This window comes from Pteropus medius, unplaced genomic scaffold (genome assembly GCF_902729225.1).
Source record: "Pteropus medius unplaced genomic scaffold, Ma_sr-lr_union100, whole genome shotgun sequence".
NCBI classification, from domain to species: domain Eukaryota; kingdom Metazoa; phylum Chordata; class Mammalia; order Chiroptera; family Pteropodidae; genus Pteropus; species Pteropus medius.
Window position 1 is genome coordinate 597,632 of NW_024350397.1, and position 12,810 is coordinate 610,441.

Below are 12,810 nucleotides of genomic sequence, written 5' to 3' on the forward strand. Positions count from 1 at the left end.
GAAAATGTTCATTTTTAAACAAATGGAAGACCTGGGGAGAGGGGACTTAGGGCTAGCTAAAGGATATGATACAAACAAGATGATTACCATTATTTCAATTTTTTGAAAAGCTAATAAGAGGGAGAGGTGTGTATGGAGGAAACTGTGGAACTAGGAATCTAGTATAGTTGTTTTGAAAATAAAATTCTATCCAAATTATATGTTATGATTCAATTAGTGGGGTGGAAGGAGATCACAAAAAGACACTAGCAACCCTCCCCTCATGCTTCAAAATAATTTCTACATGTTTAACTTATCAGAAACATAGTGGCTCTAGATTATTTAAAAATTACAGGTGAAGACTGGTAATAACTACTAACTGAATTATTACCTTTTTATTGGTTTCAAATATTATAAAAATTAAAATACCTTTCAAATGGAAGGGGACTCTCAGGTGGCTAAAACTGGATATATAGGCATATATTTAAAAGCAAAAGTCACACAAAATCTAAGAAACGTCCACTTACTTGTTGTTTTGTACATCTGTCTCAAACAAATGCTTGGAAATGAAAATATATTCAACACCATCACTCTCCTGGCTTCGTCTTGCTCTGGTGGTGTCTGTGATTTAAAGAGTTTAGAAAAGTCTACATCAGCCACCCTAGGGAAAATACTAAAGAAATCATCACGTATTAAAGTTTTTCTTCAATTAAGGTTTTAAAACTTATAAAAGAGCAAATTAGCTAATAAACTACAGCAAAATGCCATTAAGATTTTCCACTGATATTAAAATTATATTATTTGAAGGTGGATTCAGAATTGAATTGCACTGTGTCTGTGCTATTATTCACTATTTTGAAAGTACTTATATGTTATAAAATAAAAATGGTATTTCAGCCCTTGAGAAATATCTCTTTATTTTTGCAAATAATATGCATATTATCGTTATTTATTGATCTTTATTCATTGAAGCAAGTCTAATGCCCACTAGGTTGTAAGGTAAACTCTGAAATTATCCCACTCTTCCACACATGGCACATAGTCGGTATACCATCACTGTTTTGTTTTACTAACTGAAGTCATAGGCCTCTACGTGCTTGCTATTCATTCCTCCTTTGCAAAATTATAAACATCTTCTTGGAATGCTGTTAAACTTCCAAACTTTCAGTAATTTTTTCTAATTATTTTTAATGAATTATAATAGAGCAGAAAAATACAGGATTAGTTTTAAAAACGAAAACAAAAAAAACCCCTGAGGATTTGCAGTGCTAGTATGGCAAGTGAAAAACCCACAAAGGTTCATCCTTCCTGCTGATTACAACTAAAAATTCTGGACCCAAAATAACTATCTTTCAAGAACTTTGAAAATAAATAAAGCAGGTAGATTGTGGAGAGGAGTCAGTCTGCATGGGAAAGAGTTTAACTTTCATTTTTTAACTTTGCCCTCAGGGTGGGATCATTCACAGAGCAGCAGTGGAATGTGTGACTAAGTTCTAATAGAAGCCCTGACTTTTTAGTTTAAAGAGGCAGGCGGAGAAAGCCCCCGTGAGTTAAAGTGTGTGGAGGGAATCCAGGAAGGGAGAGAGCTGGAGAAGGAAATACTCTGTGTATGAACCCACAATAGTCTAAGAATAACCCCTGAGCTATACACACACACACGCAGCTCAGACTCAAACCAGCATAGCAAAATATGAAGAAGTGAACTGAGATTAGAATACGCAAGTCTCAGCCTAACCCATGAACAACAGAAGTACAGAACACACCCACACCAATGTTAGGCTAGAACTGAGCTGAGAGTTGAACTATGCACACAAGTTTCAGACTTGTCCCTAAATACCTGACAGGGCAGACCTAAACCAACAAAGCAGAAGTTTAGAAAATTGAAATGAGATTTAAACCACAACTCACAGAAAATGAGACCAAACTTACGGTCTAAATATAAACTGATTACTTATTAAAGTAAAACATCAACATTCTTCAGAAGTTCTTAGAGTTCTTGAGACAACACTGCATTTATAATATCCGGAATGCAACTTACAATTGTTCCATATAAAAGAACCAAGAAAATATGACCGGTTCTCAAGGGGAAAGATAATAGATGGCAACCCTGAGAGACCCAGAAGTTGGAACTATCAAACACTTTAAAGCAACTATTATAAGTGTGCTTCACAAGGTGAAGGAAAACACATTTTAAAGGAATGAAAATATGAATTCTTAACAGAAATAGTAACAAATGAAAATTTTAGAACTAAAATATACAATATCCAACAGAAATAAATCATTAGATGGGCACAGTATCAGAATGGAGATGACAGAGAAAAGAGCCAGTGAACTTCAAAACAGATCAATAGAAATTGTAAAATCTGAGCAACAAAGAAAAACCTGTGTGAAAAAAAACTGAGATGTCTAATGTAGGTATAATTGGGATGCCAGAAGGAGAGGGAAAAGAGATCGGGGCAATATATAGACACACATCCATATATATTTGAAGAAAGAATGGACAAAAACTGCTAAAATTTGATTAATGACATAAATTTTATAGTTTTCAGAAGCTCGACAAACTCCAAACAGGATAAATTCAAAGAAAATTATGCCTTAAAACATCATAACCAAACTACTAAAAACCAAAGAAAAAAATCTTGAAAACATCTAGAAAAAAATCAACATAGTACAAGGAAGGGAATAATTATTTCAATGACTACAAATTTCTTATAAATCACAAAAACAAATCATTGAAGTAATATCTTTAAAGTACTGAAAGAAAAGATCAACCAAAATATCTTTCAGGAATAAAGGCAAAACAAAAAACAAAAAACAACAACAAAAATAAAACCTCAGATGAAGAGAAACTAACAGAATTCATCAGCAGATCTGTTCTAAAAGAAATATTTAGAAGTGTGTGTGTCTGCATATTTTAGTATGAAAAGAACTATTTAGAAGGAAAACTTAGTTTTTCAGAAATGAAGAAAGAGCAGCAAAAAGAATAGTTAAGCAAATACAGAAGTCTAGTTTTTTTCCTCTTAAGCTCTTTAAAATATGTGACTGATTTAAAGTAAAAGTTTTAATATTATCTGGTGGAGTTTTCAATGTATGTAAATATAATACATTTGACAACTACCACAAAAAGATAGGAGTGGGGGTAAAAGGACATATTATTGCAAGGTTTCTAAATTTTATGGTAGACGGCACAAAGTTAACTCTAAGCAGACTGTGAATGGTTAGGTATATGCACATGGTAATCCCTAGAGCAGCCACTAAAAAAGTAATGCAAAGAGACATAAGCATTCAGCCAACAGGTAAATTAAAACAGAATACTAAAATATATTCAAACGATCAAAATAAAAAAAGGGTAGTAAAGGGGAATAAAAAGAAAAGACAGATGATTAATAGAAAACAAGTAATAAAACAGTAGCTTAAATTCAGTCATTTCCATAATTCAGGAAATGTTAATGGTTTATATATGCTCCATTTAAAAGGCAGAGATTTATAGAATGAGTAAAAGCAAGACCCTAGTACATGCTATCTATAAGACACATTAAATATAAAGACACAGATAAGTTTAAAGTAAACAGATGGAAGACAGTATACAGTAAGTCCTCACTTAATGTCATTGATAGGTTCTGTGACTTATAACAAAACCAATTTTACCATTAGCTAACTGATATAAACAAGAGTTCAATTCTTACGGCATATCATCAATGTTATAACTAAATGATGTTGAACAAAATGACATTATTCAAGGACTTGCTGTACAATGTAAATAGTAAGTAAGCATAAGAAGGCTGAAGTGGCTACTTTCAAATCAGATGAAAGAGACTTCAAGACAAAAAGTATTACCAGAGATAAAGAGGAACATTTCATAATGATAAAAGGGAAACATAACAACTATAAATTTGTGTACACATAACAACAAAGCTTCAAAATCCAGAAACAAAGTTTATCTGAATTAAGTGGAGAAACAGACAATTTCAAAATCAGAAGAGATTTTAATGACTGTCTCTCAACAACAATAGAACTATACGAAATGTAAAATACAGGTGATCTGAGTACCACCACCAATCTCCTGGGGCTAATTAATATCTATATAACACCACATTCAATAACTTCAGAACACATTCTTTTAAAGTACATATGGTACATTTGCCAAAAGACAGATCCTATGCTGGACCATAAAAAGTCTCAGTAAATTTAAAAGAATCCACATCACAAACAGTATATTCTCTAACCATAAAATAATCTAAAAAACAATAACAAGATACTAGGAAAATCTCAAATATCTGAAAATATATATTTATATGCATTAAATAACACTTCTAAATAATTGATGCTTAAAAGATGAAATATCAAAGGAAGTGAAAAGATACTGTGAGTAAATGTCAAGGAAAATACAACCTATCAAAATTATGGGATAAAGATAATGTAGTGCTTAGCGGGAAACTTATAGCTATAAATACTTACAACATCTAAAATCAGTGACTGAAAGTTCAACTTAAAAATCGCTAGACAGAGAAGACCTAAGTAAACCCAAAGCAAGTATGAGACAATAATAAACAGAAATTAAAATAGAAAGGAAAGAAAGATACATTAAAGAAAATTTAAAAACCTAGTTAAACTGGTCAAGAAAAAGAGAACAAATATTGCCAATATAAAGAATGAAACGTAGTTATTACCACAGAACCTACGGACATTAAAAAGGATGAGAATATTATGCACTACTTCATGCCAACATATTTGACAATTTAGATGAAAAGGACGAATTTCTTGAGAAATACAATGAATCAAAATTGAAACAAGAGGAAACAAAAAGCCTGAATAGCCCTGTATCAAATAAGTCAAATTTACATTTTTATTTTAAAACCTTCCCCAAAGGAAAACTCCAGACCCAGATGGCTGATGAAGTCTCCCAACCATTCAAGGATGAATTAACACTAATCTTAAACAATTTATGTGAATAGGAGGCTGAATCACTACTTAAATCATTGTATGATATTAGAACAACTCTAAGAGCAAAATTTCACAAAGACATTAGAAAATTACAGATCAATATCCATCATAAATTTAGATGCAGAAGTCTTCAACTAAATCATTAGAAGTCAAATTCAATAATATATATATTTTTTAAAAATTGTAGATCATGACCAAGTAGAGATTATGTCAGTGGAAACATTTGAAAATCAGTGGAATTTACCATATTAACAAAATGGTAGATAACACATGGTTATTTCAACGTATGCAGAGAAAGCATTTTTAAAAACCCAACCCCCATTCACGATAGAAAATTAAAAAAAAAGTTTCACCAAACTAGGAATCACAGGAAATGCCCTCAAACAAATAAAGGGACTCAAGGAGCCAACCTCATACTTAATGGTAAAACACTGAATTGTTTTCCCTTGAGATCAGGAACAAGGCAAGTATGCTAAATAACACAAAAAACAACTTGAAATAGATCAGATGTAAAACCTAAAACTACAAAAACTTCTAGAAAAAAAAAAAACAATGTCTTTGTGACACTGAGATAGTAAAAGATTTTTAGATTGAACACAAAAAGAACAAAACATAAAAGAAAAAAATTGATGTTAGAGTTTGTTAAAATTAAAAACGTTTGCTTTTTTGAAATACACCATTAAGAAAATGAAAAAAGCAAGCCACAGACTTGAAGAAAATATCTGTAACAAATTTATCAGATAAAGTACACAAAAGTGTTGACAAGGATGTGGAGCAACTGGATCTTACATACACTGCTAGTGGGTTGTAAAATGGTATAACCATGTTGGAAAACAGTTTGATAGTTTCTTTAAAAATTAAACATACACCTACCATAGGACTCAGCCATTCTACTCTTACTTTTTTACCCAAGAAAAACAAAAACATATGTTCATCAAAAGATTTGAATACAAACCTTATTGTAGGTTTGTTTGTAATAGCCAAAATGAGGGAAAATCACGTGTTCATCAACAGGTGAATGGATGAACAATTGTAGCATTTCCATACTATAGAATACTACTCAGAAATGAAAACGAATGAATTATTGATCTATGAAACATGAGTAAATCTCAGACTTATCTTGCTGAGTGAAATAAGCCAGACCAAAAAAAGGAGGGAATGTACTGTATAATGCTATTTATATAAAATGCTAGATGATTCAAACTAATCTGTGAAAAACTAATAGCAACAGAAAGCAGATCGGTGGTTGCCTGGGGACATGAGTGAGGATGGATTACAAGGGGCACAGGGGAATTTTTTGAGGAGCTTGAAATGTTCATTAGTTGATTGGGGTGATGATTTCACATCTGCATATATATGTTAAAACTGATCTAAATGCACATTTTAAATATGTGCAGTTTTTTAAATTACATTTCAATAATGTATAAAGGAAAAATGTTAGAGGTGGGGAAAAAGTAACCTAATACAAAAAGTAATGGATTTATAAAACCCAATTATAGCCAAAACTTAATTGCTCTCTGTTTAGTTAGCAAGCATATTTTAATGTAACACTCAGATCTCCTGAAACAGTTTTTCATACTTCTGCTAGTGGAATACCAAAGTCACGCTATCCTTTATGGAATGTCACACCTTTGGAGAACAACACGAAGTACTGATAAATTTAAATCTATCATAAAAGCCATGAATAAATTTCATAGCAGAAAAATGTACTTCACTAAGTGTACATAATATGCATCTAAGAATAAGAAGATATTAAAATTAGTATGATACCCTGATTCGAATTTAGGGTGAATATTCACTTATTACCTAATCCATTTTGTTGTTGTTCACTGATGTTCCTTTAACAAATAGTAGGCTTAAGAAAAATGTATTATTGAAAATCAAAACAGAATTTTCTGTGCATTAACTGGTTTCTCATGGATTGAGAAAAGGTTGCCTTTATTCACTTTTAATGGGAGAATACTGTGAAAAGCTCAAACACACATTTAATGATCACTGCCCTGACACACTGGGAGGGATAAAAATATTTAGAACCACATAAAGTGGACAAGACATTTCTGACACTGCCTAACACACTTAAAAAGTAACATGTCTGCAACCAAATTGTTTGCTTATCGTGATCAACGCCAGGTATCCAGGTCCAATATAATTTTGTGGATGAAGAATTGTAATGTCTAATTGCAGTGAGATATCACGGGGACCTCACAAACTCTGTAGCAGTGAGGAATAACTGAATGAGGGACCTGAAAGTTCTTATTAGAAGGGAATTCGAAGGGAAAAGTGGGCAAAGCAGCCACAGTGCAGGCTGCTACTCCACCATAGCTCACTGAGCTTAAGACAAACACCAAACGAATATGTGTCACACACCACATTTTTTCGCTGTTCCCAACAAAGTCCCAGAATAATTGGCACCATAAGCTAAGAAAAAAAAATTTTTTTTAACTGGTACCCTAGTTTACAATATGTGTTTTTTAGAAATCTCAAGTGAGACATCCTATGGACAAGGAAGTGTTCTGGAACATGAGTACTGAGAAACCTATGAAAACACTTAACTGTGATATATGCCTTCCTGAAAAACCACAGAAAGCGATAAACAAATATAGTTGATGGAGAGTGCCAAATCCAGGCTATCAAGACCTTGGAATCTATCAAGTGTTTGATATCTACTGCAATGCTTTCTGTTAACTAATTTACTGAGAGGCCCTTTCAAAAGACTGGTTATATTCATGTTCGTTTAGATTTGTCGATGATAACCTCTAGCCTTAAAACAACATCAGTGCAACTTATCAAGGATGAAATTTCCCACAGAGAAGGCGACAGGCTTTGGCTTTCTTTAAAAGCCGCTCTGAATGTTTAATATGGCTTTAGGGATAATTTTAAAAGATCGTGTAATTTGTTCAGCCATTTAGCTCAAGAGCAAGAACATTTACCTGATTTAGCATCCCTTTAAAGAGCTTTTCTTTTAATTGAAATAATTGTAGAGTCACAAGAAATAGCAGATATAGCTCAGAGAGGTCCCAAGTAACCATCGCTCAGCTTCCTTCTCTGGAGGAAGGTATTAATCTTCCATAACTGTCGTGCTTGTCCAGAGTAGAAAATGGACATCAGCAAACTACCATTAATGAAACTACCAAGAATTTCTACTTAACATTTAAAAACCTTTAGTATGATATAGACAGAAAAGTTCACGTGTAAGCTTGATGAATTTTCACAGACCAAACACTCTCATGTAACCAGAACTCTAACAAGCAGCAGAAAATTGCCAGCACGTCACATGCATTTCTGTTGGGTATGTACTAGGATGGAATCACTGTACTGTACTGTACTGAGATGGAATTGTTGAGTTGTAAGGTGTTTGCTCAGCTTTAGTAGATACGGCCCCCGAGGTTTCCAAAGTGGTCAAATTAATTTAAACTCCCACCAGCAATGTGTGTGAATTCCATTGCTCCACATCTTTCTCAATTCAGCCATTCTGGTGGATATTTAGTACATGTTTTGGAAAGGAGAATTATAGAGTTAAACATCAAACAGAATACTAGTGGTATAATCAAAGCAATACTTTTTCTCTAAATAATCAAGACTCTACCTAAAGTATTGTACAGAGCAAAACAATCTAAAATTCCAAAATTGCTTTTAAAATATAGGCTTCTGTAATTAATTAAATCACTGTGTTGGTGCTATAGCTATACTTTCCAAACATGTGATATTATGAATCACCTGGGATGCTCGCTAAAATACAGATTTTCAGACATTCTGTCAGGTCTCAAGGAGAATCTCTTTTGAAGACCCCCTAAGAGATTCTTATCATCAGGCAAGTCTGGAAAACACTGCTATGAGGGGATCTTTTGACATTAACTGTTTAAAAGTGAATTAGAGTCGAAAATTACTTCTTTGGAGATTTCTCTGGAGAGTTTCAGCCCCAGAACCTGTCTGAGCGTTGTCAATTCTTCAGAGGCAAATATGACTTTAACAGTTGGATAAACTGAGGCCAACGTGCCTTGCCCCAGGTCCTTGAGTAATACGAAAACTCTCAGAGAGGATTATGTTGGATAGATAGTCTCATGATATTTCTCATCTTCAAAAGAAATTGGTTTTTCCTACTAACTGGGCTACAGTAAAGAGAATCTGTAGTTCAAAAGGACTATATAGTGACAGGAGGCAGAAAATGAAAAGTGGTAACACACAATCTGGTTTCAAATTCAAGTGCAGTTATCACCTATGGGACTCTGAGTCAGAGTTTCCTCTCTATCCCATTTCCCTCGATGAAATGGAGATATCACCCATCTTGACTATCGCTGGGAGCACAAAATTAAGACAAATCAAAGAGACGAATACACAGTAGGAAATTAATAAAGTCATTTTCCTTTGTAATCTATTTTTCCATCCTCTTTTGTAATTGCTCACCTGTAAGCTTAACTAAGGGCATGTTTTGTAAAATTTTCTAATTACCTGTATATTGCAACTCAGCTTTTGTAAGAGAAGCAAATAATTAAAGTGAAAAAAAAAAAAACTTTAATTTCACGTGTCCACATTTTCCTTTACTTTCATCTCGGTTGGTGGAAACCTTCAGTCCTGTAACTTATGGCTGAAAATGATTACAAACAATAATTTGGAAAAATGTAGTAACAAGGAGTAACTTGAGGTAATAGAAAACTATAATTTTAAAATAAAGTTGAACTCTTCCAAAACTAGAGAACATTGCTAAGGGCAATATACAAACGGCTTTTTTAAAAATAAAAAAAATTAAAAAAAAAAACAGTACTAAAACCACTTGAAAAAGCCAACATTTCAATTTAGTCTTTTAAACAGCTTTCTAACATCAACATATTAAGTAGTCAAATGGCATTTATTCTGGAGATCAAAATGCTTCCAGAATCACATTTTATTTGTAAGAATGCCTGTGAAAACCACTTTTATAAAAATAGATGTAATTCTGTGTACTCAAAAGCCTACCATATTTGGATTATATGGCCATGAAAGGCCCATTTAACACTATCTGCCAATTACTACATATAAAAAGTAATTAAGAAAGTTTATATTATAAAAAAGCCCCCTTCAGCTTTCTGTGCTTTGGTCCTTCTAATCTTAAAGCCGGGGAAAAGCTCTGGAAAACATTAGCACTTATTTTAGGAAAAGGAATAGACTTCCATTAGAAGAAAATTTGTAAATAATAATTTGATGTCATATGTGTATAAAAATTCACCGTAAAAATTGACAGTAGGAAAGCTATGATTAACAAATATCTAGCCAGTGATCTGTATAATTTGGGGCAAATCCCTTAACCCTTGTGCCTCAGTTTCTTCCTGTGTCAAATGTGGATAATGTCGCTATATATATCATAGGGCTGTTGTGAGGTCTAGGTGGTGATGCTTAATTAGTGGTTGGCACCGCACGTGCTGTGTAAGTACTGACCAGTCCGTCGTAGTAGCATCTATTAGGACAAGACTTACGGGGCACTGTCACACCATAGTGTTGTGTGTCACTGATCAGCAGCTTTCGCTTCAGTTCATTCAAACCTACTCCTACAGGACCTGAAAAACAGGATAATATAAATCCATTACCAAACAAAACACTACATAAACATATTTATAAAGAACATGAATCCACAGGACAGACTGAAAACATGCATCCAACTTTACATGCGTCCCAAGTACAGAGATTATCTCGAGTTGTACACAAGAAAAAGCTAATTTTTTTGTTGTTTATTTACTTTAAAAATTTTCATCCCCACCACTCCATTAAAAAGATTATGATATGCAGAAGTACACGCACCTAAAAAAATGGAATTGCACAGTCTAGATAGCAATCACTTCAATTTAAATGTTTTTAGATCTTAATAAAAGAAAATCTTTAAATCTTAATTTTATTTTAGATGCAAATCTAAGGACTCATTTTAAATTGGCAAAACCATCAGCTGCACTTGCATTTATCAAGGTCTTCTCCTATACTGTGTATTTTCAGTTGGTCCCTAAACATTTGAAAACTTGCATAGACATTACATATTTAAATCAATCAATGCATACATATACTAAACACCTATAATGAACAAGGCATACAGTAGATGCTATGGAGAATCAAAGATAATCAAAGATGAAAACTCCGTTTTCAAAGAAAGTAACTGGGTTGAAAGAGTCACACAAAATGTTTAAGAGGCTGGGGCCAAAAACAAAGAGCAGCTTTAAATATGAGTCAACTCAAAAGTTAGAAAGGCACAAGCCCTAAATGGCTAGCTTCTCACAACTCCCCAGTGAGGGTCTATTTAATGATGATGTCATGCACTGGGTAGAGCACAAGCTGTAGAGCCAGACCACCCTAAGTTAGAGTCCCACCTTCATTACTTCCTCACCGGGTGATATCAGGTACTATGGTCTGAATGTGTGTGTCACCTCCCAAATTCACATGTTGGAACCCTAATGCCCAATGTGATGCTGTTAGAAGTTTGGGCTTTTAGGAGGTGATTAGGTCATGAGGGTGGAATCCTCATGAAAGGGATTGGTGCTTTTATAAAAGAGACCTCACAGAGCTCCATAGCCCCTTCAGCCATGCGAGGATGGATACAAGGAGACATCTGTCACCTGGAAGAGGGCCCTCGCCCCACCATGCTGGCACTCCGATCTCCGATTCCCAGCCTCCAGAACTGAGAAATAAATTTCTGTCGATTATAAGCCACCCAACCTGTGGTGTTTTCCTGTGCAGCTGGAAAAGACTAAGACACTGGACAAGTTAAAGTCTTTGAGCTTGGTTAGACTTCAGTCTAATTCTGAAAGTAATTATGAGATAAGTAATTATGCTTCCTTCTAGGAGGAATAAATGAAATCTTATGTGCAGTGCCTAGCAAAGCATCCAGGGATTCGAGTGTTCACTCACTTGCCTACCTCCTCTTCTGAGCTTTGAAAAGAATAAGATTTTATGCCAGACAATGAAGACCATGTAGGTGGAGAGAGAGTAGGATGGGCATTCCAGGTGGAGGGAAAAGTGTGAGCAAAGACTAAGACGCTAGAGTTGGGGACTGTGCCTTCTTCACTCTGCTACTTCCAGGCCCCTTACTCTGTAGCAAAGACCTGCCCCACTGCTGGTCATTCACTACCACCTCGTGTCTTTCCACAAACTGTTGTCAAGTTCCAATTCTCTGGCAACTTCCCCTGCTTCTTCTCCAAGACAAGTGGTTCTCAAAGCCCCCTTCATAATAAATACTCCATAATATCCTACTTGCATCCTAAATGCATTTCATATCTAATATAACTTACTAGTACATATACTTAATAAATACTCCATAATATCCTACTTGCATCCTAAATGCATTTCATATCTAATATAACTTACTAGTACATATAATTCCTCCCTCCAAATTAATATAAGGCCTTAGTTTAATAGATACAAAGGTAAAAAAGTAAGTTATGATAAAACAACCTATTTCAATATGCAAATGCTTGGGCATGACCAGAGTAGAAAACCGAAAGAAGTCAGATGTTTGCACATACTTATAATAAATAAGTTTGGATTGAAGAGTAATAAAAAGATCAGGAGCCATTCTGTACAAGAAAGTACAGGAAAATGAGAGCCCAAAGGTACATGTTGACATTAGAATAAGGACTAGCAACTGGATAGAAACCACAGATGAGACTTACTGGACTGTGAGAAGGAAAAATGGAGACAGCCTGAATTGAGAAAGGGATGACATGTGAGGACTATCAAAGTTAAGGAAATATTATTTTTGTAAATGACCTGCCCTTTACACATGAGTGCAGTGTAACGGTAATTCCCTGTGGGGTGCTTCGGTGTCACAGAAGGCAGACCCTCTATCTTGAAACCCCACTATATGTTGAGTCATCATTTCAGTCCCTAAACATCTAACGTAACGTTTGGAAGTCATGTGGGATACCCATC

General features: G+C 34.3%; 1 protein-coding gene and 1 long non-coding RNA gene across 3 annotated transcripts in view; one reads left to right on the top strand and one right to left on the bottom strand.

Annotated features, from left to right (window-relative positions):
• Positions 1-12,810, top strand: part of LOC120584097 (uncharacterized) — a 34,681-nt gene that overhangs the window by 7,978 nt on the left and 13,893 nt on the right. The gene's annotated exons all lie outside the window — the stretch shown is intronic.
• Positions 1-12,810, bottom strand: part of MPP7 (MAGUK p55 scaffold protein 7) — a 219,575-nt gene that overhangs the window by 6,669 nt on the left and 200,096 nt on the right. The window contains exons 13-14 of the mRNA XM_039839690.1: positions 10,374-10,454; positions 507-600 (exon numbers count right to left, since the gene is read on the bottom strand). Coding sequence (XP_039695624.1) covers positions 507-600; positions 10,374-10,454 — 175 coding nt within the window. The remainder of the gene's footprint in view (positions 1-506; positions 601-10,373; positions 10,455-12,810) is intronic.